Here is a 27,418-nt window from a genome sequence, read left to right as displayed (position 1 = left end):
CACTCCTCATACGTTAACCCTTTCATTCCTGCGATCATTCTCATAAATTCCTCTGGACCCTCTCCAACAACAATACCAATTACTCTCACTGCAATCTGCAGCAGGTAACTTTCCTCTAAGAATTGTACTTTTAAATCAACTTATTGATCTACAGATCTCATGATCGTCTGAAGGACTTAGCAGACCAGGCAGGTATGGCACCTTTAAGTAGATGAAGGTTCATCACCATGGCCAGAAGTGAGGTAGGAGGGGGGACTCTAAGCCAGTCTGAAACAGAGGGATGAGGCCTCCCCTCCCCAGCATCTTGTTAGCAAATGTGCAGTTGCTGGAGAAAAAAATTGAGGGCATGAGCGCAAGATTGCTATATCAGAGAGAAATGGGAGACTGCTATATTTCATATTTGATCAAGATTTGGCTTTCTCCCAGCACACCAGATTCAGCAATCAGACCCAAAAGCTTTTCAATTTACAGAATGGACTGAACTGCTGATTCAGAAAAGGCAAGAGGAGGTGTGTGTTTCAGGATTACCTCTCAGTGGTGCTCTGATGTGACGGTTTTGTCGAACTCGTACTGCCCTGACTTGGAACACCTAAAGGTCAAATGCCATCCGTTCTATTTACCTAGAGAGTTATCATCCATAGTCCTGACTACAGTTTACATACCGCCAGTGCCAACCATAATCAAGCGCTTGCGATTCTGCAAGCCATCTCCAAACAAGAAACAGTCCATCACAACACACTTCAAATCATAGTTGGAGATTTCAACCAAGTTTGTTTGAAGAAATTACTGCCCAGTTTTTAATCAGCATATAACCTGTAGCACCAGAGGTCCCAACACTCTAGATCATTGTTATACTAAGATAAGGAATGCCTTCCGTTCCATGCCTGAACCACATTTCGATAATTTGGCTGTTCTTCTACCTGCATTCTTGTGAATGCCACTCCTCTGACACTTCTACATGTAAGTTTTTCACTGCACCTGTGCACGCATGGAGTTGTGCAGACAGAAACAAACTTGACTTCAATCTTCAGGCCGAGAAGTGACAAACAGAATTGAATGGCAGTGAGTAAATATGGTAACCACGCACTGAATGGAAGAAGTAACACTGTCAGGAAGAGCAGTACCATCTGGGGAGAGATTCATCCAGTAAACACAGCTCCCTCATGTCCTACAAAACAAGCCAAAACAACTCCTTTTATCATCGTAGAGCCTTCCAGTTGGGCACAGTGCAGTTTCTGTACCAAGCAGTGATGCAGCTTGTCAGGATGCTCTCTACTGTGCATCTGTAAAATGATATGAGTATGGACGTGCCCAGTCCAGCTCTCCTCAGAAAGTAGATGTATTAATAAAACTGTGTAGCATATTGGATCCACACTACAGGAAGTGTTACACTTTAGAGATTTGGAGCAGATCTATTTGTACAATGTCTGATATGAGGAGCCACAAACATAGAGGAAGAATGTTTGGATGGATCCATGGAGGAGAGGGCCTTGCAGGATTATGGGCTGAACGCAGGAATTTGGGACTAGCTGGGTGGACAACGTGGTGGGCAAGGAAGGCCTGTGGCTGTGCTGTAGTGCTCTATGACTCTATGACATTAATGAATATTGCTTCATTAAAATCTGGCAATATGATAGAATTCCAAATGCTAAAAAATGTAAATAGTAAAAATCTGAAATCTGAAATTATTTTGAGATACAGTGCAGAACAGGCTCTTCCAGCCCAATCTGCTGCACCGCCCAGCAGCCCATTTACTTAATCATAATCAATTTACAATGAGCAATGAACCTACTTACCGGGATGTCTTTGGAATGTGGGAGGAAACCCACGCAGCCAAGGAGAGAAGGAAAAGCTCCTTACAGACGGTGCCAGAATTGAACTCTTGATGGCCTGAACTGTAATAGTGTCGCGCTAACTGCTACGTCAATGTGGTAACCAAAATGGTGAAAGGATGGGCCAGGTGCCCAGTGGCTGAGGGTCCACTGATGGCGATTGAGTAAAAGAGATTTTCTGAGGACAGTGGAATGGATGTCACTTCTCAGAGAGCTGAGGTAGTGCACTTTCTGTCCAGGACTTGTGTTGAAGTGAAAATGCCGGGATTGAACAGTAGATGGGAGAAGTGGGTGAATGAAGGGGACAGGAGCAGTGGCACAGCGTGGATTTGTGTGATTAGGAATACTTGCTGCAGTTGTGGATAAGAAATGATTATCACTGGCTGAGCAGGGCAGGGCTTCGTATTTTAATTCCCAAGATTTATTTCTGTGGACTTTCTTTGTCATTCAGCATGGAGCAATAGAATGTATAGCATGGGAGTTTCTATAAACCGCTGTTTATAATGCTGCTTACACTGTAAATACATGTTGGCATTTATGTATTTATGCACATTTTATTCCATATCCATCCTTTAACCTCTAACATTTTTTATATAATTCTTTATAATTGTTGAATGTTGTGTTTCTTTGCTGCATATTGCACCCTGATCAACACAAACAAATCCCTAATCCATGTAAATGCATATGGAGAATAATGCTGACCTTAGATCAGGGCTCACACAAACCCATACCGATCATGCACTTACCCAACATGACTGCATCCACAGCCCCTCCAGCGCAGAACTCGATCAGGATCTGTGGGGACAGGTCAGTGGTTAGAAACACAGTGCCACAGGCCATGCAACAGTATTGTGGTCAGCAACTAATCACACCCACCTTTCACTCAGTAAAAGAGCACTCAATGGTGTGAACTGCACACATCTGCTCAAAGTTACAGTCATGTGGGACAGAATTCACACAAAGTGAACAAGCCAACCGAAAGGGCTCTAGTTACTAGCTGTACTGGGTAAATGAGAATGCACACTGGCTACCAGCCACAGTGAATCACTGAGCTCTGCTCTCTGTGATATTGTAGGATTCTGTAGGCTGGCGGAAGTTCAATGTGTTTTACCGAACCACAGAGCCAGCCATTTACTAAGTGGTTAAACCCTCTGGCGAGAGAAATGTCCCCTGCACTAAGGTTCCAATTCCCATCCAACTCTTTCCTGAGTAGTATGGTCTGCTGCTCAACATGACAGATGAATGGTGAGCTTGCCTGCCTTCTCCAACAGTCTAGCAACTCTTTACAGACGATGCAGAGCTGGGACAATGGAGGATGTCCGCATGCAGCTTCAGGACAGAATCTGCAGCACCAGCTCAGGCAGAAATACTGGAAACAGGCAAAGGAGGGTCTGACTGGAGAGAACGTTCATCAACCGTACCATCCAGTACATCCGGAACGAGAGACGTGACTGAGGAGAGCCACGCTGCATGGAAATGGGCCATTCAGCTCAGCACATCCCCAGTGGCCAGTGAGCAGTGAGCATCCATCAGTATTAATGCCAGCATACAGCCCATTGTTTCCTGTACTCAAGCAACTCAAGTGGTTGTATGTACCCTTGCCAGTGACTCAGCTTCCACCAATCGCTCAGGCAGTGCCTGGTTGCAGAAATGGAGGGGGTGGGGGTTATCATACAAGGTGATCTAAGCTGAACTATAACTTTATTCTCTTGAGTTTAGAAGAACGAGAGATCATATTGAAACCCATAGAAATATTAGTGGTCTCAACAGACTAGATGCAGTGAGGCTGTTTTTCGTGGCTGAGAAAAAGACCAATTTTTATTCTGATTTTCAAACTGTAATGTGAGGGATAATCGTGAAACAAAATGTGCTACTGAAGCTGTGGTTCCATTTTAACAGCATACGCTGTCCCTGACACAGGCCTAGGAACACACTGCACCATGCTATCTATGACTCTCTCCGATGAACACCATGACCCTCTAGTTGCATGACGTTGGTCAACCTTATGTTCTTGGTTGTTCTGTAATGCCAAACCAGGAAACCAGCCAGAATGGTATTCGACACACAAGATGGAGGTTGGGGAGATGGCAGCAGCCAAATTCTACGAACCCACAGAGGACTTGTTCCATAAGGCTGCATCGTCACTGCAAGAGCACACTGTCTGCACTTTACTGAAGTGAGTTAAAACATCTTTAGCAACCGCACAGCAATTTAATCCCAGTGTACTGTGTTATGGTAGTGCAGTACTGAGAGAGTGCTGCCTTCTCTGAGGCACAGCCCTTCAGATGAGTCAGATCCATCCCTCCCAGGGTGTTTATCAACCATTCTAGTGAGTCCCCCTCAATTTATTACCCCTGTTACTGCACTGTACCGTAAGCACTTTAAACCACTGTTTATAAATACTGTTTACATTGTAAATACATGCTAGTATTTACGTATTTATGCACATTTTATCCCGTATCTGTACTTTAACCTCTAACTTTATTTATTATATCATCCTTTATAATTGTTGAATGTTGTTGTTTTTGTTGCATGTCACACCCTGACCAACACACCACAGCAAATTCTTAATACATGTAAATGTATTTGGTGAATATAAAGTTGATCCTTGATGTTTAACCCAGCACCGCTCTTACCCACAGCTTGTTTTCATAGTAAAACGCATCGAGCAGCTTGACAATGTGCTGGTGGTCGCAGGATGCCAGGATGTCGATCTCCACAATGTAATCTTCCAGCTCCTCCTCACTCTTGGTCTCAATCACCTTTGCAGCAGCAAGGACTCCAGTCTGTTTGTTCTGCGCCTGTGTACATAAATGGGCATGCGTTAGAATGCAAGTAGCTGCTGTGTCTTTGACAATTGCAAACACTGCAATGGTGAGGGATCACCGGGGGGGGGGGGGGGAATGGTATCATCCTGGGCAAAAGCAAGCTAACCCTACCTCAATGTGCCCAGCAGGGATTCACAAGGTGGATTCCTAGCAGTGCTGCAGAGGTGGGTATGCTAGCAGGATAGTTTAGGAATGAAATCATTTGGATGTAACAGTTTCAGAGGGATATACTGTAAAGCAGCTCCTTCCCGCAGGGGAGTTAGAACCGGAGGGCTCAGTCTGAAGTGAAGGCATCAGTATTAGACCTACTCCTCTTGTAAAGATAGGGAATTCTCCTTGACTTTACCCAAAGGGTACTGAACTTTTCTGTGCTGTAGCCTGATAGATGCTCAGCCCAAGAGGACTGTGGAGGATCAGTCACTATGTTCATATAGGTATCAAGGGATGAGAGATTGGTACAGGAAAATGGCATAGGGATAAAAGACCAGACAGAATCTGGTTGAACAGCGGAGCAGGTGTGAGAAGTCATATGTTTAACTATCAGAAAACAAAGCCATGGGTCCTTTGAAAAGAGATAGCGAATAGTAACCAAACAGAACTCTTTCACATTACGAAAAGGTTTAATAGCAGAGATGTGAAGAGATAAAATCTATGATATTCACAAATTAGAGTATTTGACTCTTGTAGGACTAGCCAATCTGAATGGAAAAGCTAGATAATCAGACAAGAGTGTGAGGGTGTGCTCTTGAGCAAGATGCTATAGGCTACAAGAACATGAAACAGTCTAGCACAGGAACAGCCCCTTTGGCTCAGCAGATCTGTACTGATAGTGGCTAAACTAACACCACCTTCCTGCACATGGTCAACATCCCTCCATTTCCTGCCTGTTCATATGTCTGTCTAAATAACTCTTAAACTCTCAACCACTACAAATCTATGCCTCTAGTATTCAACATTTACACAAAAACTACCCTGTCTACCCCTCCCATAATTTTATAAACTTCTGTCAGCTCTCCCCTCAGCCTCTGACACACCAGAGAAAACAACCCAAGTTTGCCTAACCTCTCCTGATAGCTAATACTCTCTAATCCAGCCAGCATGGCAGAAGGGTGTACTCTTGCACAACATACTGCAGGCTGGTAGAGTCGGAGGGTGTGAACGTTACATTCTCTGCATATCTGATATTTAGATGTTAGGACGGGAGATTGCTAATATTAAGGTGTTGTCCCTGAGGATATGTCAATACTGAGGCACACGGGGTGGTGGATTTACATGAGTAGCCTCAGGTGTCTCTCCCACAGCCTCATCGATCAGTCAGGTTTTGCTGCACCCAACTCTGAACAGGTTTCTCTGATACTAAATGAAAACGGAATACTGAAAATATTCAGCGAAGAGGGAAGAGGAGTTAACGTCTCAAGCTGTTGACCCTTCTTATACAAGCTGGTAAGGCTAGATATCTGAAATTGTTGAACTGAGAGCTGTAATGAGCCTACTGGAAAGATGAGATGTTGTTCCCCAGGCTACAGGTGCTGGAAACCTGGAATCAAAGCAGAAAACGCTCAAAACGCTTGGAGGTTTGGATCTGAGACATGGACTGTTTCTTTCATGAATGCTCTCAGACTTATTGAGTGTATTCAGCATCTTCTCTTTCTCAAGCTTCACTGGGATAGTACAGAAGCCACAGAACAGTCAGAGGTGTAGAATGGAGGTGTGCAGTCATCCTTCCCCAAACAGAGGGGTTCCAAAGAGGTGACCCAACATGCGTTTGGTTTCTCTTTTCTAAGAAGGAAACACTATGTACAGTAAATGCGTAAACAAAGCTGGATGAGATACAACTGCATTTTGCTCTGCCTGACAGAGTCCTTCAATCCCTGGATGGTGAGTAAGGGCATTGCCTAAGAACATACCATGGGAAATGGCCGTTGGAGTGAACCAGCATCTCACTGAACATAGAACAGTACAGTACAGGCCTTTCAGCCCATGAGGTGGTGCTGACCCTTTAGCCTACTCAAAGACCAGTCTTACACTTCCTTCCCACGTAGCCCTCCATTTTTTCTTTCATTTATGTCCCTATCTCAGAGTCGTTAAATGTCCCCAATGTGTTCCACATTAGCATTCCACAAACCCACCAAGACTGTCATTACAAAGAATGATCCATTGAATTGGGAGAGCAGTGGGTTGGAAGGTGAGGAAGATGAACCCTACACTTACTCCTGACCTCTCCTCCTCTCACCCTGTTTCCTGTAAGGACTCCATTCTATTCCCCTATTTTCTGCACCCTCCCACCTGTTCAGGTACCTTCCCACCTGTTCAGGCACCCTCCCACCTGTTCAGGTACCCTCCCACCTGTTCAGGTGACCGCACCTTTCATGCCCAGTTGCCTTCTGATCTGTGGTTGCCCCAATGTCATGGCTGGCAAGGTTTTAACCACTTCCATTCTAGCGAAAGAACTTATTTCCATAACAAGTCTTTATTTGGAGAAAGTGAATACAGTTAAAACAGAAGTTATTCAATGTAAGGATACATTGAGCTGGGGAGAACGCAGAAGTGGTAATGGGGAAAGACCGGTTGGTCAGTTCAAAGAGGAAGTGAAGGGCCCTAGTATCCTACTGCAAGATGGTTCCTCACCAATTTCGTCGACTGAAGCATTGTGGGAGACTGAAACATCAAAACTGGAACAGGAGACAGCAGACAGTGTATTTGCTAATCACTGGCTGCTGTTGGAGAAAGGACCCTGTACTCGAACGAGCCATCTCTCTTTCTCTTTCGATGACGAGACAGCCTGTCAGTCCTCAAGATGGGGGACTTAGAGAAGCGACATGGAAGATTGTCCCAATCTTCTGCAAGATTGTAATCTCTCTCACATATTAGAGAGAAAGAGAGAGAGATACACACACATATATCCTTTGGGGCACTCTTCTGCTTTCATGGATGTCTGCAAAGAACAAGAATTTCAGGATGTATATTGAATACATTTCTCTGATATTAAAAGGAACTACTGAAACTAGTGATACGTCAGAACAGTGGATTGCTGGTCTCTGCTCTCACTGTTACAGAAGCAACTTCCCTCTCCCTTGCTGGAGAGAGAGAGAGAGAGAGCCTGTCTGAGATACCAAAGTGCTGGTTTGTGAACTGTCACAAACAAGAGGAAATCTGCAGATGCTGGAAATCTCAGCAACACTCAAAAAATGCTGGAGGAACTCATCAGGCCAGGCAGCATCTATGGAAAAAAGTACAGTCGATGATTCCGGCCGAAACCCTTTGGCAGGACTCTTGACCCTGAAACGTCGACTGTACTTTTTTCCCATAGATCCATATGCTGCCTGGCCTGCTGAGCTCCTCCATCATTTTTTGGTTTGTGAACTGTTGTTTGATGGACTCCTTGGTGCTTCTGCTACTGCTCTCATGGTGGGGTGGGGATTGGCAGGGTCGATGCTTTTCTTGCTCCTTGTGCGAAGGAAGGGGGAGGGAGAGCTTCGCGGCATCTATGCTTCTATCGCTCAGTGGGGTTTCTTTGTTTCATGTATGTCTGTGAAACGGACAAATTTCAAATTGTATACTATATATATATATATATATATATATATATACACACTCTGATATTAAATGCACTTTGAAACCTTTGAGGGAATGGACATCCATAGTGATAGTGAGCTGGTGGGACTGAATGTGAATGTAGCACAGTACTCCTGACCTGTTGCAGATGTGTGAAAGCTACTCAACAAAGACAAAAAGAACAAAATCACGGTAAGTTGTGTGAGGAAAAAATCAGGCTGAAACAAGGGGGTCTACCACCAGAAGGGCCAAGCCTGTGGACCTTGGGCAAAAGTTCACTGGCTGAATGACTAGGAGCAGGAAGGCGGCAGGGAGGGTCTCCTGAAAATGTGTGATTCAGTAATGACCTCTACAATTCTATGCCCTGTGTGTATCACAGCTGCCTAGTTCAATTTTTCTCTCTGCCTTAGCACAGCCAAATCTACTGAACTCGTCCTGAGGCCCTGAGTTTCACGACATTTGCACAAGTCAAGTAGATGGGTGGATTAGTAAATTTACAGATGATACTAAGATTGGTGGAGTTGTGGATAGTGTAGAAAACAGGCAAAAATGCAATGCAATATAGATCAGTTGCTGATATGAACAGAGAAATGGCAGATGGAGTTAACTCCGTTAAATCCGTTAACTCCGTTACTAAGTGTTGCACCTTGGTAGGGCAAATGTAAGGAGACAGCATATTGTTAAGAGCAAGATCCTTAACAGTTTTGCTGAGCAGAGAGAACCTGGGATCCATGTTCATAGCTCCTTGAAAACAGCTACATAGGTCGATAAGGTGGTTAAGATGACTTATGGAATGCTTGCTGTTATTAGTCGAGGCATTGAGTTCAAAAGTCAAGAGGTTATGTTGCAACTTTATAAAACTCTGGTCAGGCCACATCTGGAATTATGCTTACAGTTCTGGTCACCTCACTATAGGAAGAATGTTGAAGCTTTGGAGAGAGTGCAGAAGAGGTTTACCGGGATGCTGCCTGGTCTAGAGGGCATGTGCTATCATGAGAGGCTGGACAAACTTGGGTCGTTTTCTTTGGAGCAGCGGAGGCTAAAGGGAGATCTGATAGAGGTTTATAAAATTATGAGAGGCATAGATAGAGCAGACAGGGTAGAAATGTCTTATACCAGAGGGCATGCATTGAAGGTGAAAGGGGGTAGGTTCAAAGGGATTGTGAGGGGTCAGTTTTTTACTCACAGCATGGTGGATGCCTGGAACGCACTGCACTGCCTGATATGGTGCTAGAGGCAAATACATTAGAGGCTTTTAAGAGACGTTTAGGTAGGCTCAGGAATATGAGAAAGATAGGGGTATATGGGCATTGTGTAGGTAGGGAGAATTAGTTTTGGGGTATTTTTGATTACTTTTCAGCTAGTTTGGCACAACACCGTGGGCCAAAAGGCCTGTTCCTGTGCTGTACTGTTCTATGTTCTGTGTTCTTAGGCCCCTCAACCCTACCACTTGTGATCTTACCCCATGCTTCAGCTTCTCCTCCTTTCTGCCAGATCCCCATAGCCCTTAAATGCTCAAGGATTGCGTCTACCCCACAGTTATAGGACTGTTGAATGGTTCTCTAGTACTCAGTGGTTCTCATGATGGTCTCAACCTCACAATCCACCTAGTTGTGAACTTATCCTTTATTGTTTTACTCTACTGCACTTTCTCTGTAACTGTAACACTTTCTTCCGCGTTGTCTTATTATTTTACCTTGTCTACCTCAATGCAGCGTATAATGGTTTGATCTAAATAAACAGTATCCAAGACAAGCTTTTCACTGTATCTCGGTACATGGGACAATAATAAACCAATTCCAATACAAACCCTTCAACCTATGAAATGTCATCTACCTCCACTTTAAATACCTCAAGGGAACTAGAATCTGAAACTCTCTGAGGACAGAAAACTAGAGCTGTACCTTCCTCTGTAAGGGTTCTCTCTCACTGTCCTCATTTCATAATTTTTACCTTATTACCTTCTTAACCTTAATTTTTACCTTCCTTTGTCTATAGTTTGCTTTTCTCGTCACCTCCATTAATCCACTGACTGGGTGACCTTCCACCTAGAGCAAGAACTGAGTGGAACAATTGCCTTTGTCCTTTGCATCTCTACTTCTCTCCCGCCCTCTCCACACCCACCCCAAACCGAACCACAAATCATTTCCCTGAAAATACCACCCTCTCCAATAATCACACCCCCATCACCCCCTCCATCAATCCCCTCCCCTCCCTCAGTCTCTGCACAGAACCCACATTCAGGTGTTTCAACCTTTCCTGGTTTCTTGTCTCCTTGCCCTTCAGACTCACTGCCTTCAACCTCCCCACACCTTTCCCTCCAAATAACAAGGCAACTCATTCAACCCACAGCCACATCTTCATGTCTTGTCCTGATCTCAAATAAGGCTCTGTCTACTTTTCACATTTCTTGCCATCCACGCCTGCAATTCCCTTTGATCTCACTGCTTCCCCAATTGTTCTTTATAAGCACTTTTTAAACCAAAAGCCATTCTCCACTGCTGGCTCCTTAAACTCAACCCTTTAATGTCATTATCTGTGATAGAACCTTCACCACCTCATTGGATATTAACCCTCCCCTTCACTTCCTCAAATCCAAAAGCAAAGCTATCTTGAGAGCGAGATGGTCTTTCCTTATTGACAACTTTACCATCAAAATAAACTGCCTCGCTGATTCCATAATACAACCCTGTAAAATGAGAAAAATTAATCCCACAGCACACACACAAAATGCTGGAGGAACTCAACAGGTCAGGCAGCATCTATGGAGAGGAATACACAGATCTGATGAAGGGTTATTCTTCAAAAAGATTTCAGGATGTTAGAGGAAGGTTTTTTACTCAGAGTGGTTGGTGCATGGAATGCACTGCCTGAGTCAGTGGTGGAGGCAGATACACTAGTGAAGTTTGAGAGACTACTAGACAGGTATATGGAGGAATTTAAGGTGGGGACTTATATGGGAGGCAGGGTTTGAGGGTCGGCACAACATTGTGGGCCAAAGGGCCTGTACTGTGCTGTATTATTCTATGTTCTATGTTCTATGCTACACAAACTAAACATTCACTTAAAGAACAAGCTCCTTAGCAAAAGAACAGTGGAGATCATACTTTTCCTGTTTTTATTAAGGGATGCATACAGGAACCTGAAGGCACACACTCAACAATTCAGGAACAGCTTCTTCCCCTCTGCTATTGGATTTCTGAATATAACATAATTCATGATTTTTTTCAATTATGTACTGCGTTGTACTGCTAACACAAAGACAACAAATTACACGACGTATACCAGTGACATTAAACCTGATTCTGATCATTCTAAATTGAGTAAATGCTGCCTGCATCGTGATACTCCCTTTTGGATGCCACAATATCTCATCAATATTTACTACATTTGGTGTGCACAATATGGCTGTCACCCTTGCCTGTGTAACAATACCTGAATATCTATTCAACACAGAGACACAGAGAAACTGAGATGGAAGTTGCTTCCGATCAGAACATGTAACAACAGCTCTGACCCTGAAGTGGGTGGACTGTCTTTCATGAACCCGACCCCAGGAAAGACTGCATTTATCACTCAGCGCAGGCATTAGCAGAACATTCCTGTCCACTCACTGCTGAGAATGACTCCTCTTACACTGTTAAAGGTTTCAGTGTGTGCAACTGGGTAAGGTGCAGATTATCAGCAAGCTGATTTGAACGAAGTGTCATTAGACAGATAGTGGAAAGGTGAAGAGGCTGCACATGCTGATAGCCACTTGCTGCTACCACACTACGAGCCTTGATAAGCTGCAGCAGTGTTTACTTGCTTTGTGAGGTTTTAACCCAGACCACTTTCTAAATCATGTGGCCTTTAACAGTGTATGAAATTCCCATCAGCAAGGTTGAAAAGCTCGAAAGAATGATCAGCACACATGTAAAACAGTGTCTTGGACTCCCGCGATGCTTAAGTCCTGTTGGACTGTACGAGAACGGCAAATTGGAATTATCAATTGCAAGTCTTGTGGAAGAATTCAAATGCACCAAAGCAAGGTTGGTCATGACCCTCACTGAATCTGAAGATACTGTTATTCGAACAGTGCCCCCCCACCCCCCGTGTGGCAACGAGGAGGAAGTAGACTCCATCTGACGCCGTTCAGAGAGCTAAGTCTGCTCTTCGCTTCAGGGGTGTGGTTGGCCAAGTCCAACATGGGAGAGCCGGGCTCGGGCTCATCCCAAAAGCTCCTCAGTGGCACAAGGCAACATCAGTGTAGAAGAGACGGCTCGTGGTGGAGGAATTGAGAAGACAGGAGGAGGCAGAGCGACACGCCAGGGCCGTCTCAATGGCCAAGCAGGGCCAATGGACTAATTGGGAGAGCCTGGAAAAGAGGAAACTTAGCTGGCGTGACATCTGGGAGATGGAGGGATCTCAGCTAAGTTTTGTCATCAGAGCCACTTACGACCTCCTACCCACACCCGAGAATCTGAACCAGTGGTGGAGAGAAGACCCCACTTGCTCTCTTTGTCAAGCACCTGGATCACTAAGGCACATTTTAACAGGATGCACCATGGGCCTCACCCAGGGGCGGTACACTTGGCGGCATAATCAAGTTCTCAGACAGCTGGCATCAATCTTTGAACAGAGGCAAATCACCACAAATGCTCTCCCACAAACATTGACAGGAAATATCTGCATCACACGATTTGTACCAGCAGGCCAGCCTGCAGAGCACCATATAACATCAAAAGATGTAAGCATTCTACAGGCTGCTCGGGATTGGAAAATGGACGTGGACTTGGAAAGAGAGCTTGTGTTTCCCCCAGATATTGTGGCTACAACACTCCGGCCAGACGTGGTCCTGTGGTCCACAATAGCCAAGCTGGCATATGTTGTGGAATTGACAGTACCATGGGAAGATGGTGCCAAAGAAGCTCATGAGAGGAGAAAGACCAAGTACTCTGAACTGGCAACTGAAGCTGCCCAGAATGGCTGGAAGACCAAGATTTCCCCTGTAGAAGTGGGATGCAGGGGATTCGTTGCTACATCTATGGCCAGTCTATTGAACAAGTTGGGGGTGAGGGGTCACTCCCTCCAACAAGCAATCAAGTCTTTGTCAAATGCAGCAGAAGAAAGCAGCAATTCGATTTGGATTAAAAGGAAAGACAACAACTGGGCTGCAAGATGAAGACAGGAGGGTATGGAACTGAGGGGGGTGTATCTGGGTCGCCAGGTAGCACCGTTGAGCCCTCTGGAGACGTCGTTGGCTTAGCAACGAAACGTCAAAGAAGGAGGGTGCCCACCTGATGACCCCGATGATGTACCTACCCTCCCTTCTTGTCACCACTCCAAGCCCACTGCCAACATCGAGAGTGCCAACTTACCATAGGGATTGAAACATCAAGTCCTAGTAGCTCTACTACTAAAGCAACACAATAGTTTCTGCTACTACCCTGGAACTACTCAGTTCGAATCTGCCAGTGTCAATGCAAGGAAAAACATAGCTTTATTTGTCACATGTACATTGAAACGTCAAAACATACTGTACTTTAAAATGGACCATTTGTGACAATGACCAACACAGTCCAAGGACGTGTTGCAGAATGCCCGCAAGTGTAATGGAAAGCTTGTGAGCGTAACCATGCTTCCAGCACTAACACAGCATGCCCACAAATCACTAACACTGACCCATAATCTTTGAAATGTGGGAGGAAACTAGAGCATTTGAAAGAAACCCATGTGGTCAGGGGAGAATGTACAAGCTCCTTAGGGCCAGTGGTGGGAATCGAACGCAAATCTTACAGCTGGTGCTGTAAACTGTCATGCTAACCGCTGTGCTAACTGGCCATTCTGCGGCAAACATTAATTTCAATCAAATCCAACACTTTGACACATACACACGGACATCGCAAGCAGATTCCAGCTTGCAAATTTGTCTGTACACTGCATTGCGGAAGTTGCAGTAAGAATTTGCTGAGCCTACTCGGGGCTAAGAAACCTGCTTACAGATCTTGCACCTGGCTTAACAGGTTCTTCAGCCCATTCATTTCAACGGAGATTTCAAGCGACAATAGGTAGATTGTGCATTCTGGTATTCATTAGGCTGGTTCTAGCCAAGCCGCATAACTCATCCACACCCCACCTGTCAGGTGGTGTTTGCAACTTCAGCCTTGCAGATCTAAACCAATCAAGTAGGCGACAGTGGCAAATGTACATCTTGTATGAGCAGTGAGTATATCCCAACCCACATTGGATTCCGTCTACTATATCATCAATATTAGCAACACATAACAAAATAAGATCAAACGTCTCCTTTAATGCTCATTTATCAATGCTACTTCCTGAAGTTCAAGTGCAAATTCAAGTTTGGTTTCTTGTCATTCAACCGCATACCTATATACAGCCAAACGAAACAACGTCCCTCTGGACCAAGGCGAGCACAACACTGTACTGTACATATAACTCCAACGCCACACATAAACTAGTATTACAAGTGAATTAACAACTAATAAGGTGCAATTACACAACACAAGTTGAAAAAGTGAAAAAACATAACACCACTGGTGCTTCATAGGTGATGAGACCTGGGTGATGACAGGGAATTCAGTATCTTTACAGCCTGCATCAAGAAGCAGATTCCCATTCTAACAGGCCTTGTCCTAATGCTACGGTACGTCCTGTGCTGGACAATTCCTCGAATGGAGCACTACCCTTCATGTGAAACACATTAAAACCAAGTTGGTTTGGCCTGAAGTATAGACGTCCAAAATAAACCAAAGCTACCCTTAGTTTACACAACCATGAACACTGTCACACAACGTAGAAGAGTTTGATGAGCAAAAAGCACTCTTTCTCCCATCCCATTAGAAAGTATGGCCAAAGATCATCAAACATATTCATAATATTATAACTACATAAAAAAACAAGAACACAGCAGCACAAGTAGGCCACTTGGCCCCTCAAGCCTATCCCATAGGATGATCAAGGCTGATCTATGCTGGTGTCAACCTCTCTTCTGTGCCAGTTCCCAACAACCCTTAAGTCCCAGACCTTTCAAGTATTTATCTATCTCCACCTTAAATACATCTAGCAATCCAGCCTCCACCACCCTATCCCCAGAGTAGAGGATGTCAGAGATTCCCCCCTCCCCATGAGAGAAGACATTTCCACATAGCTCAGGTTTAAGTGACCAGCCCCTGACTTTGTAGCTGAAAGTTCTGGCTGGTGTGACCAGCCAGGCTACACTGAGGTTTGAGTTACTCTGCTTTTACATTAATAGTATTCAAATATTACATTGTGAATCTTATTGTACCTCCAAAAGATGGAGAGGATTTAAACCACAGGTTGTCTGAAAAAAAGGGAAAGAAAAAAAGGAAAGGAATTTTGGAAGAAGCGTGAGGATCAAGATGAGCATCACGGGATCCAAGACCTTCATGGAGACAGGAAACAACAGGAATTCTGCAGATGCTGGAAATTCAAGCAACACACATCAAAGTTGCTAGTGAACGCAGCAGGCCAGGCAGCATCTCTAGGAAGAGGTACAGTCGACGTTTCAAGCCGAGACCCTTCTGCTTGGAGACAGGAAATCTCTTTGTGTTGTCAAGATGCCATGTGAGTTTGCAAACAAGACCCCAAACAATGGAAAAAATATCCCTGAAACAAAACCAGAAATGCTAGAAATGTAAAATTCTGCCTACCCAGTTGAATATTCCCAATAGTTTGCTTTTATTTCCAAGAAATATCCCTGTTCAGGGCAGTCTGAACCTAATTGTATTGTCTGTACTTCCCATGAAGGTGGTACCAGCTGACCCGAGTAGCTCCGGTACAGCCATGTAACAGTAAGAGCACAGCCACTGATCACAGTCCCAAAGATGTTCGGGGAACTAAGTATTCTTCGTGAAGGGTATGGTGTTGTGTTGTGATAGTTAAGTACTGTACTGGGCTAACAATCAGAGATCTGAACTGTTCATCCAGGGGTAGCAGTTCAAATCCCACAATGGCAGCTGGCAATTTAAATTCAGGTAATTAAATAAATCTGGAATTAAAAAGGTAATTAAGTCAGAGTAATAATGAAGCTATCAGATTGCAGTCAAACCTCACCTGGTTCAGTGGCACCCTTCAGAGACAGTGATGTGCTATCCTTACCTTATCACGTGATACTTTTATTTGTTTGTTTGTTTGTTTGTTTATTTATTTATTTAGCGATGCAGCATGGAATAGGCCCTTCTGGTCCTTTGAGCTGCGTTGCCCGGTAACCCCCGATTTAGCCCTAGCCTAATCATGGGACAATTTATAATGACTAATTAAGCTACCAACCGCTACATCTTTGAACTATGAGAGGAAACTGGAGTACCCGGAGGAAACCCACACAGTCATAGGGAGGAGGTACAAACTTTTTACAGGCATCGGCGGGAATTGAACCGGGGTCACTGATACTGTAAAAAGTTGTGCCACTTCAGACCCACCAATATGGTTAATTTTACTTGAAACTACCTGCTAGATTCAAGAGTAATTATGCAGTCACTTCCAGAATCGGAATCAATATCACACATTGATGAAGGTAGAGCAGTAGATGTAGTGTACATGGATTTCAGCAAGGCATTTGACAAGGTACCCCATGCAAGGCTTATTGAGAAAGTAAGGAGGCACGGGATCTAAGGGGAAATTGCTCTGTGGATCCGGAACTGGCTTTCCCACAGAGGGCAAAGAGTGGTTGTAAATGGGTCATATTCTGCATGGAGGTCAGTCACCAGTAGTGTGCCTCAGGGATCTGTTCTGGGACCCCTACTCTTTGTGATTTTTATAAATGACCTGGATGAAGAAGTGGAGTGATGGGTTAGTAAATTTGCTGATGACACAAAGGTTGGGGGTGTTGTGGATAGTGTGTGGGGCTGTCAGAGATTACAGCGGAACATTGATGGGATGCAAAAATGGGCTGAGAAGTGGCAGATGGAGTTCAACCCAGGTAAATCTGAGGTGATTCATTTTGGTAGGTCAAATACGATGACCAAATATAGTATTAATGGTAAGACTCTTGGCAGTGTGGAGGATCAGAGGGTCCGAGTCCACAGGACACTCAAGGCTGCTGTGCAGGTTGACTCTGTGGTAAAGGAAGCATATGGTGCACTGGCCTTCATCAATCGTGGGATTGCGTTTAGGAGCCGAGAGGTAATGTTGCAGCTATATAGGACCCTGGTCAGACCCCACTTGGAGTACTGTGCTCAATTCTGGTCACCTCACTACAGGAAGCATGTGGAAACCATAGAAAGGGTGCACAGGAGATTTACAAGGATGGTGCCTGGATTGGGAAGCATACCTTATGAGAATAGGTTGAGTGAACTCGGCCTTTTTTTCCTTGGAGCGACGGAGGATGAGAGGTGACTAACAGAGGTATACAAGATGATGAGAGGCATTGATCGTGTGGATAGTCAGAGGCTTCTTCCCAGGGCTGAAATGGCTAGCACGAGAGGGCACAGTTTTAAGGTGCTTGGAAGTAGGTACAGAGGAGATATCAGGGGTAAGTTTTTTTTACGCAGAGTGGTGAGTGCGTGGAATGGGCTGTTGGTGACGGTGGTGGAGGCGGATACGATAGGGTCTTTTAAGAGACTCCTGGACAGGTACATGGAGCTTAGAAAAATAGAGGGCTATGGGTAACCCTAGGTAATTTCTCAGATAAGAACATGTTCAGAACAGCTTTGTGGCCGAAGGGCCTGTATTGTGCTGTAGATTTTCTATGTTTCTATCACTGACATATCTCATGAAATTTGTTGCTTTACAGCAGCAGTACAGTGCAATACACAAAAAATGACTATACATTACAATATATTAAAAATGCCTGCAAATGAATATATTAAAAATAAAAATAAAACAGTAGCCTCTCATTCTCTCTGAGTGTCATCGTGGGATTGTCAATAACAGGAAGTGTGTTTTTATGCCCGACTATAACTTGCCTTCCAATCTTGCATGTGCTAGGATTGGATTAGATCTCCTTTGGGAAGATCTGCTGGATGTTCTCAAGTCTTCAACCCTTGTCACTGATTTACCGTGAGTCCCCTGGAGGAAATTCCGATGGGGTGAGATGAAGAGCGGGAGGGGAGCTGCAGCAACACAGACCAAGGCAACGCTTAGTGCAGCACAGTTCCGATACTATGTTTTGTCAGTTAATTTTGCTCAGCTGATAGGAGGAGTGGGATAGTCAGGAACACCCCTACACATAAGTTACTAACTGGGATTGATTCAGAAGGGTAGAACTCCAAATGAAGAACTAGCATCGAGTGGTGATTTCCCAGCAAAAATTAAGAGGAAGTGTCTGCATATCTCAGTGAAAAGTTCCATGCATTTAAAATGGAAAAGTTGACTTACTCCCTGAGAACTAAAAAAGAAACATTTTATCAAATCTGGAATAAATGGATTGAATATATAACCCCAATGCGAGCAGACTTTAGATCACTCTCCTAATGATTTATATTGCTCTTCTCATCAACACAGTAATATTGCTAACGTAAGCACCCCTAGTCTAAATGTTTGTTGTTTTTTTTTGGGAAAATAGAGAATTAACACAAGTAAAGGGAAAGATTTGGGAAAGGGATAAAAAAAATGAAAAAATTAAGTAAATAAGTACATAGAGATTGGATAATTATGTCTGCGGGCAGGAACAAACACGAACAAATTGGGATATAAACACCTACAATGGTTGGTATATAGGCTTGTATGCAACATTTTGGACCAGTGGAAATGGTCCAGAAGGGTTGTATGGAAACTATTATTACCATTTTTCTTAACAACTAATTTCATTACTTAGCCTAATAGGTTAGATTTACCACAGTACATAATTATCTATTTAAATGTTTATTTTGCTTTTATATCATCTCAATCTGTACTTAAGAATGTATAAATAATTGTAGTTTTATACATATAAAAAAATGGAAAAGGTTATATGTGTGAAAAAGTACATGATAATTGTGAACTCCTTATCCAAATAAAAATAAAATTAAAAAAAAAGAAAAGTTCCATGCATGGTTGCCAGCAAATGGTTCCTACAGTTCTTAGCTGTTCCACGGAACAATGAAAGAATTACTATCAGACATTCACAGACCCAAACACCAGGGATTTTACAGAATTTGCCGTAAGTACTATTACACCAGCATTTTCACTTCCTATTCCAGTGAAGAATGATCCATAAACACCGAGTGAGTTCATGGAAAAGCTGAACAGCTCTGAGTTAATGCATGAGATATTGTAGTATTGAGTCAGTCAGACTCGACTCAGATTTCTCTAACTTTCCCTGTCAAGGTACGGGCTCCAGCTCCAACAAAGAACCTCATCGATTAGCTAATTCCTGCCAACCAGGAGGGACGTTCCTATCAGTGAAGAAATCAGACAAACCAATCTACTTTTGGCATTACACATGCTCCAGCTAAAATCAGTAATCCCAAAAGCAGACATTAAGGATAACAATTCAAATATCTTTAATCCATTTGTTGTTCAGAATATTTTCACCAACTGCCACGTCGATTATTCTACATGCTATACCAGCACCATACATCACACATCAAATTACCCACAGCAGTAACAGACTTCACAGATCCAATATGTCCCAATCTGGGCTTCATTACCCTCGATAGTTTAGACTGTGCCAACGTTGCCTGATTCAGAGATTCTTACAAATCTCAGAAGTCCCACATCACTATTCACTGAGCAGCAAGCTATTCAATAAACATAAACAACATTCCACCCTCAGTCACTATTGTGAAAGGGAACAATCGTCTTGTCATCCACCTTGTTGGATTCAGTGCAATATTACTGCAATGCAAAGTGGTGATGTGTGTCCACAACACCATTCCTCTGCTTCTAACTAGCCCAACCCATCATATTCTTTGGATATTTCATATTTTTTATAAATGTCATGACTGTGTGAATGAGGTTCCATGGGAGTCCTTGTCTCATAGCCATAGCAGTGATGACATGAGGCTGGCAGTCTGTCACGAGGAAATCCCTCAGCCTAGTGAGTCTTCAAGACAGCCTCACAAGCAGAAACGGTAGCGTTGTGGTTAGCGTAATGCTTTACAGCATAAGAGACCCGGGTTCAGTTCCCACTGCCACCTGGGAGGAGTTTGTATGTTCTCCCTGTGACTGCGTGGGTTTCCTCCGGGTGCTCCAGTTTCCTCCCACAGTCCAAAGATCTACCAGTTGGTAGGTTAATTGGACATTGTATGTTGTCCCATGATTAGGCTAGGATTGAATTCAGGGATTTTTGGGCAGCATGGCTCGAAGGGCTGGAGGGGCCAATTCTGCACTGCATCTCAATAAGATAAAAATAAACGTTAACGTGAAGCAATGCACAGTATATTGGACGCACTCAGCAGGTCAGTTAACATGCAATGTGTCTCCAATGTTAACCTGAAATCAAAGCTGCTCTCCAATTCCCTTGAGTTATCCAATACACTGGATAACTTTAACGTCAGAGCAAATCAGGTGCTTGGAAGTGACATGGTCGAGATGGAGGAAGCCATCAGGTAAGTGATGAGGCCTCAGTGTAGGAACCTTTGGAGCTCTGCCCAGAATGCTTGGTGAGCAGGAAATAATCAAAGGTTGAGATCAAAGCCAGGCTACTGCAGGCTTACTTACCCAAGATGAGTACGCCGTAATGGAATTAGATTAGTTCAATCGATTTGACTGCAGTAATAACTCAGCACCAACCAGGCAGGTGCTTCACATGGGACACTCCTCTGTTACGCAGCTGCGTACTCTGAGGCTGAGCTCTGCCACTGTTGTCAGGATGGACCTCAGTCTGCAGGACAATGGCTTGTACCAACCTGCCATTGCTGCACAACTCCCACCTTCCTGCAACAAAGGCTCATGGCAAGACCCCAGAAAACAGGGCACTGAAGCCAATCTTAGACCAAGGCAGGTGTCGTCACCATTCATGCACCTGTACAGCCTTGTGTTTGTAGAACCTCAGCCTTGGTACAAACTTTGGTCAGATGCTGTCTGATAAGCTGCCTTGAATCATTTGAGATAAAGTAACAATGGAGTTATTTATACAATGGCTCATGAAGGCTTTTTCAAAGCTTTTGGCAAGTTATGCCTCAAGGTCATAAAGTTAAACAAAGTTACAGGGATCAAGACCAGAGCAATAGTTTAGATTTTAAAAAATCCAAGAAACAGGAAGAGGTTCAGTTGCAGAGGAACCACTGAGAAGAGCTTTAATAGAACATTTTTGCCCTGAAACTGCAGCTTAGACCAATAGAAAGGTCTGAGCATTATGGTAATGAGATAGGAATAATTGGGAATTGAAACAGAGAATCATACAGTAAGGCAACAGGCTATTTGGCCCAATCACTACTTAGTGTGTCGGTGGGTGGGTGGTGGTGGTGGAGGGGGAGCAATGCACCAGGGTAAGTGGAGTGAGCAGGCAGGTTGGACATAATCAGACCATCAGGATATGTGAACAATGGGATCGTAGGTTACTGGAGTTGTAACTTTCCCAGGGAACTGTAGTCAGAGCTACCATCACACAGCCTCAGAAACTCAGCTCCATCCCAACATCTGGTCCCGTCAGTCTGCTCCCAATAACTACACTGCTTTCCCTGAGCTGTGACCGTTTCTTCCTGTATCCCAGACACTAGCTGGCTGTTGGGTTCACCAGCTACAGTAATATTACCTCTAATGTAGGAGATTCAACAGGGAGCCCACCAAGCCCACGCCCACCATGGACATTTCCAGCTATTTTATTTATACATTTGTTTGAGATACAGTGTTGTACTGTTCTACACTCTACAGACTAGTTAAGGATAACTTTTCCAATCTTATGGTGAGAACTGAAGTCATATCTCTCGATCAGAACTCCAGAAGTTAGGCACATTCTCTGGAAATAGCTTGCATAACATCATGTGCACATACATGATACAGATTAAGCAAGTTTGTTTTTGCATCAGAATTTATACAAGATTCCCAGTGATGCACTTCTCGCTTACTGAGAAACATGCAAGTATGTCAAAGGAAGTATGTAATCTAACCCTGAACAGGACAAACACTCAGTGATGCTCCCACCCATTAAAATAAAGAATGGAATAGGCGGCTTTACTCTTCAGCCCTCATTCCTTGAGGAAACCTTGAAATGTAAAATAGTTCCTCCAGCATTTTGTGTTGTAAAATGTGTATTTTGTAAAGCCATTGAGCAAAAGCATGTTATACTGAGGCCTGTCTGACGAGATGACCTCACAGGCTAATATGAATGTTCCAGGCTGAATAAGATCTCATGCTGTCACAATCCAAACTATTTTTTAAATCATAAAACCATGGCACCAGGAAAATAAAACACATCAGCTTACGTAATGTATTAAGTGGCATCTGTAACCAAGGAAGAAAAGAAACAAGCCATCTTGAGGAAAGGGAGGAGTCCATCACAGCGACTGTGTTTGTGTGATCTCAGCTTAAGTCAAGTATGCCAGAGACCCACCCAAAGATAAAAAGTCTATTCAAGAGCAATGTCATTACAGTGAGCCAGAGGTGGAAATGGCTGAGGACAGAAAATATCTGTACCCTACCACACATTGACCGTGACAGACCGACACGCAGTTCTAAGTTATATTTAGATGATGCTTGTTATTTTTTGCATCACAGAATAACAAACCACGGCTCAGACGTTTAACAGAGTCCAGATGCCATCCATTGGGTGCAGTCCCGATAACTCTGGGATTGCAGCATAACAAATGCATATTCAACATATAAAATGCAACATTTTGTGTGTGTTACCTGGATTTCCAGCATTTGCAGTGTCCTGATGAAGGGTCTTGGCCCAAAACGTTGACTGCACTCTTTTCCATAGATGCTGCCTGGCATTTTGTGTGTGTGGCTTGGATTCCCAGTATCTACAGATTTTCTCATGTTTGAAATGCATATTCAACCTCAAATTTATCTTTAGATCGCTTCTCCAATTAAATTGAATGACTATCACAGCACACTGCATATTTTGCAAAGCAAGTACAGTAGTAAGATAGGTAGAACAGCTTCACAAAGTTCCACTGGCCTGGGTTCAATTACACTTTGAATGGTGTCTGTTAGTTTGCACATCTGCCTTGTGACCGTGTGAGTTTCCTCTGGGTGCCCTGGTTTCCTACCACATTCCGAAGACTATAGCTTGGTTTAAGATTTAAGATTCAACTTCAATTAATGCCATTTCCAGTAAAGGAGAATGAAATAGTTGATACTCCAGATCCGATGCAGCACAAAAACACACAATAAATATAAATACATACAATACCTTATATACATAGTTTGACTATATGTCCATAAGGTGATACTGGGCTCCACAGACCCCTTGGTTAATGGTAAGGCTCCATGGCATATAAAGGGTTGGGATACCCCTGTGCTAGACACAGGAGTGTCTGTACCTGTGACTGCCAGGAAATGATGCAGTAATGGTAGCTAGGGGTATTGAGAGGTGAGTTAGTGGGTGAAGGTGTTACGTCAGGCATGGATGTTACATAGCCTTTATCCTGATGGGAGTGGGAGAAATAGTCCATGAGCGGGGTGGGCGGGATCCTTCATGATGTCACTGGCCCTTTTCCAGCACCTTTCTGCATACACGTCCTTGGCAGGTGGGCTCGTCCCAGCGATGCATTGGGCAGTTTTGAATACCTGTTGCTAATAGCTAGCTAATTGGTCACCAATCAATTGATCACAGGAGAGTGGGAGAATCTGGGGGGAATTGTTGAGAATGCAGGGAGAAGGAATAAAAGGATTAAAAGGATTCATATGCAAGTGACTGATATTGGACTGAAGCCAAATTGCATGCACTTTAATGGACAGAATCTGTAACTTCTGTGACTAGTAAGATACAGTAGGTATCTACGGAACTACGACATAGTTACCATTACTGAGACATGGTTTAACAACAGGCAGGAGTACTAACTCAGTATCCAGGGTACAGAACTTTCAGGTGACGTTAAAAAGAGGACTCATGATAAAAGAATGCATTACTTACTTCAGTACCTAGGGAGGGAGGATAGAGAAGAAGGCTCCTCAAATTACATCATATAGGGAGGGAATTGGAAAAACAAAGACTGTTGTCACTTTGCTGAGGGTGTATCTCACACTTCCTAGCAGTTAACAAGTGATAGAGGAACAAAAATGCACAGAAATGTGATTAGATAGGGTTATATACCACAGGGTATCAGTTTCCCAAATATAAACTGATATTGACTCAGCTTGAAAAGCTCAGAGGGGAGAACATTTTTGTGGAGAGCTTTTTGACCCATAATGTAGGTGGACGAACAAGGGAAGGAGCACTAGTGGACTTTGTCCTAGGGAAGTATTTTGGAGATACTAATCATAACTATTATTTTAAAGGGTTTACAACAAAGGTTATGGATAGACTCGGAATAAAGACCTCACTTAGGAGAAGGCCAATTTTATTAAAATAGGACAGGACCTGGTAATGGTAGAATGGGTCATCAGCTTGCTGGGGAGTCTACCTCAGTGCAGTGGAAAGCATTCACAGAAGAAATAATTCAGGGCCATTGTGTTCCTGTAAGGGTGAAAGACAAGGGTAACAAGTACAGGGAACCATGGATGTAGGAGCTGGATAAACAGCAAAAAAAATCATATAGGGGTATGGCGTACTCAAGACCGGGGATGCCGCCTAGGGCAAAAATAGGGAGAAATTAGGAAGCACGAGAGGGGTAATGAGATATTATTGGCAGAAAGGATTGAAGTAAATCTGAAAGTGTTCTGTAAGTATAGTAAGGATAAAAGAATAACCAATGAAAGAGTAGAGCCATTATGTGGAGCCAGAAAGAGATGGAGAAACCCAAAATGGATAGTTTTCATCAGCAGTTAAAGAAAAAAATGCTGATACTGGAAATAAAACCAGAGACAGCTGGAACTGTTCCACAGATCAGCATCAGCTGTGGATACAGACCAAGGTTAACGTTTCAGAATCAGAACCAGATTTATTATGATTGACATATGACATGAAATCTGTTGATTTTGCGGCAGCCATTTTCAGACTGACAATCTTCCAGGAGAAGTCAGAAATTAGAAACGTCCAACTTTTCCTAGCTCTGATGAAAGGTCATCAGCTGGTAATATTAACAGTTTCTCTTTCCATAAACATGTCAGTGGTTAAGGTGTTCGTCTAGTGATTTGAAGGTCGCTTGGCTGAGGCAGCATGTGTGTCCTTGAGCAAGACACTTAACCACACGTTGCTCTGCGACGACACCGGTGCCAAGCTGTATGGGTCCTAGTGCCCTTCCCTTGGATAACATCGGTGGTGTGGAGAGGGGAGACTTGCAGCATGGGCAACTGCCGGTCTTTCATACAACCTTGCCCAGGCCTGCGCCCTGGAAACCTTCCAAGGCGCAAATCTATGGTCTCATGAGACTAATGGATGTCTATCTATATATAGACAGGGCAAATGGTCTTTCTGCATTGTAGCACTCCATTACTGTATGAAAGGCAGAAAAGGCTGTGACTGTTTTCCCTGGAGTGAATGGAGTTGAGGGGTGACCTTAGAGGATTATAAAACCATGAGGGCGCAGGAAAAGATAGGGTAGATGTTGCAGTCTTTTATTAAGATGGGGTCAACTGAAACTAGAGGGCATAGGTTTAAAGTGAGAGGGCAAAGATTATGCTCTAATGGTCTTAAAGGAGACCCATGGGGTAAATCTTTCCACATAGATTATGGTGGGCAGGTAACTGGGTACAACCACAATGTTTGAAAGCCTTTTAGACAGACATGGATAGGGAAACAAAATAGATGGATACCAGCTAAATGCAGACAAATTTATTAGCTGAGATAGACAGCTTGGATGATGTGGATTGAAGGGCCTGTTTTCATACTGTATAACTCTTTAACCTGCTGAGCATTTTTTGCCAACTACTTTTTTATTATGGTGATCCTCGTTCCAATGCCTTTAAACCAGCTCGTGAAGAACGCAGATCTGGAGATCAGTGCCTCTTATTTTTAATTCAATTTATCAAATTGTCCTCGATCTTCGCAGGTTAAGAGAATACATCCCAGCCTTTCTACAAAACTCAAGCTCTTCAATCACGATAGAACTCTAAAAAATCTGCATGCGATATTCTGGGAATTAATGTGTACATCTTATAGCAAGGGGCTCAAATAAAAACAAAATATTTTCTACACGTGGCCTAGCATCTTATGCACAGCCATCATGGCTTCTTTTGAATCCTCACTATGAATGCTAATGTTTCAATACCATTTTCTACAACAAGCAGCTACAAAAGCAACATACAGTGCCGTGAAAAAGTATTCAGCCCCAACTCTTTATTCACATAAATGAGTATTACAATGAGGGATCTTGATCAATTTTACAGAGAATTATTTGCGAATCCCGTGCTCCTTGTTTCACAGTACAGCCCAAAAAAATGACAGGGAAAATTGTAAGCATAAAAAACTAAAAAGTCAGCAGTTCAAAAGTATTCACCACCCCCCCTTTGCTCAGTACTTAGTTGAACCACCTCCCACAGCTATTACAGCCAGTACAGTCTCTATTAGCTTTGCACAATGTGATGGAGCAAGATTTGCCCAGTCCTTCTTGCAAAATTGCTCAACTGTGCCAGGTTAGTTGGGAAGCAGTGGTGGACAACAGTCTTGAGGTCTTGCCAGAAGTGTACGATCAGGTTAAGGTCAAAACTCTGAATGGGCCACTCAAGGAAATCAATCTTCTTCCTTTGAAACCACTCCATGGTTACTCTGGCAATGTGCTTTGGTTCGTTGTCCTGCTGAAAGATGAACTTCCTCCATAGTTTAAGCTTTCTGGCAGAAGCTAGCAGGTTTTTAATCCAGGATCCCTCTGCATTTAGAAGCATTCATCTTCCCATCAATCTTGACCAGATTTTCAGACCCTGTTGCTGAAAAGCATCCCCACAGCATGATGTTACCTCCACCATGCTTTACATTAGGGATGGTGTTACTTGGCTGATGTGCAGTATTAGACATATACCACATGTACGGCTTAGTGTTGAGGCCAAAAAGTTCCACTTTAGTCTCATCTGACCACAAGACCTTCTTCCATATCTTTACTGTGTCTTGCAAGTGATGTTTTGAAAAGTCTTTATTGACAAAGTTATGCTTTTTTTTAAAGACAGGGCTTCTTCCTTGCTGCTGTTCCATAAAGCCCTGATTTTTGCAAGACCTTAGAGATTGTGGAGCCATGAATTTCATCTCCAGTCGCAGCCACTAACTTTAGCAGCTCACTT

The 27,418-nt window shown here is 43.5% G+C and overlaps 1 protein-coding gene across 2 annotated transcripts in view; it reads right to left on the bottom strand.

Annotated features, from left to right (window-relative positions):
• slka (STE20-like kinase a) overlaps nucleotides 1–27,418 on the bottom strand; it is a 134,510-nt gene that overhangs the window by 74,177 nt on the left and 32,915 nt on the right. For both annotated transcript variants that reach the window (XM_063071440.1, XM_063071441.1), the window contains exons 2-3: nucleotides 4,469–4,633; nucleotides 2,579–2,627 (exon numbers count right to left, since the gene is read on the bottom strand). In XM_063071440.1, the coding sequence (XP_062927510.1) occupies nucleotides 2,579–2,627; nucleotides 4,469–4,633 (214 nt within the window). The remainder of the gene's footprint in view (nucleotides 1–2,578; nucleotides 2,628–4,468; nucleotides 4,634–27,418) is intronic.

This window comes from Mobula hypostoma, chromosome 19, assembly GCF_963921235.1.
Source record: "Mobula hypostoma chromosome 19, sMobHyp1.1, whole genome shotgun sequence".
In the NCBI taxonomy this organism is placed as follows: Eukaryota; Metazoa; Chordata; class Chondrichthyes; order Myliobatiformes; family Myliobatidae; genus Mobula; species Mobula hypostoma.
This window is presented reverse-complemented; position numbering and strand designations above follow the sequence as displayed.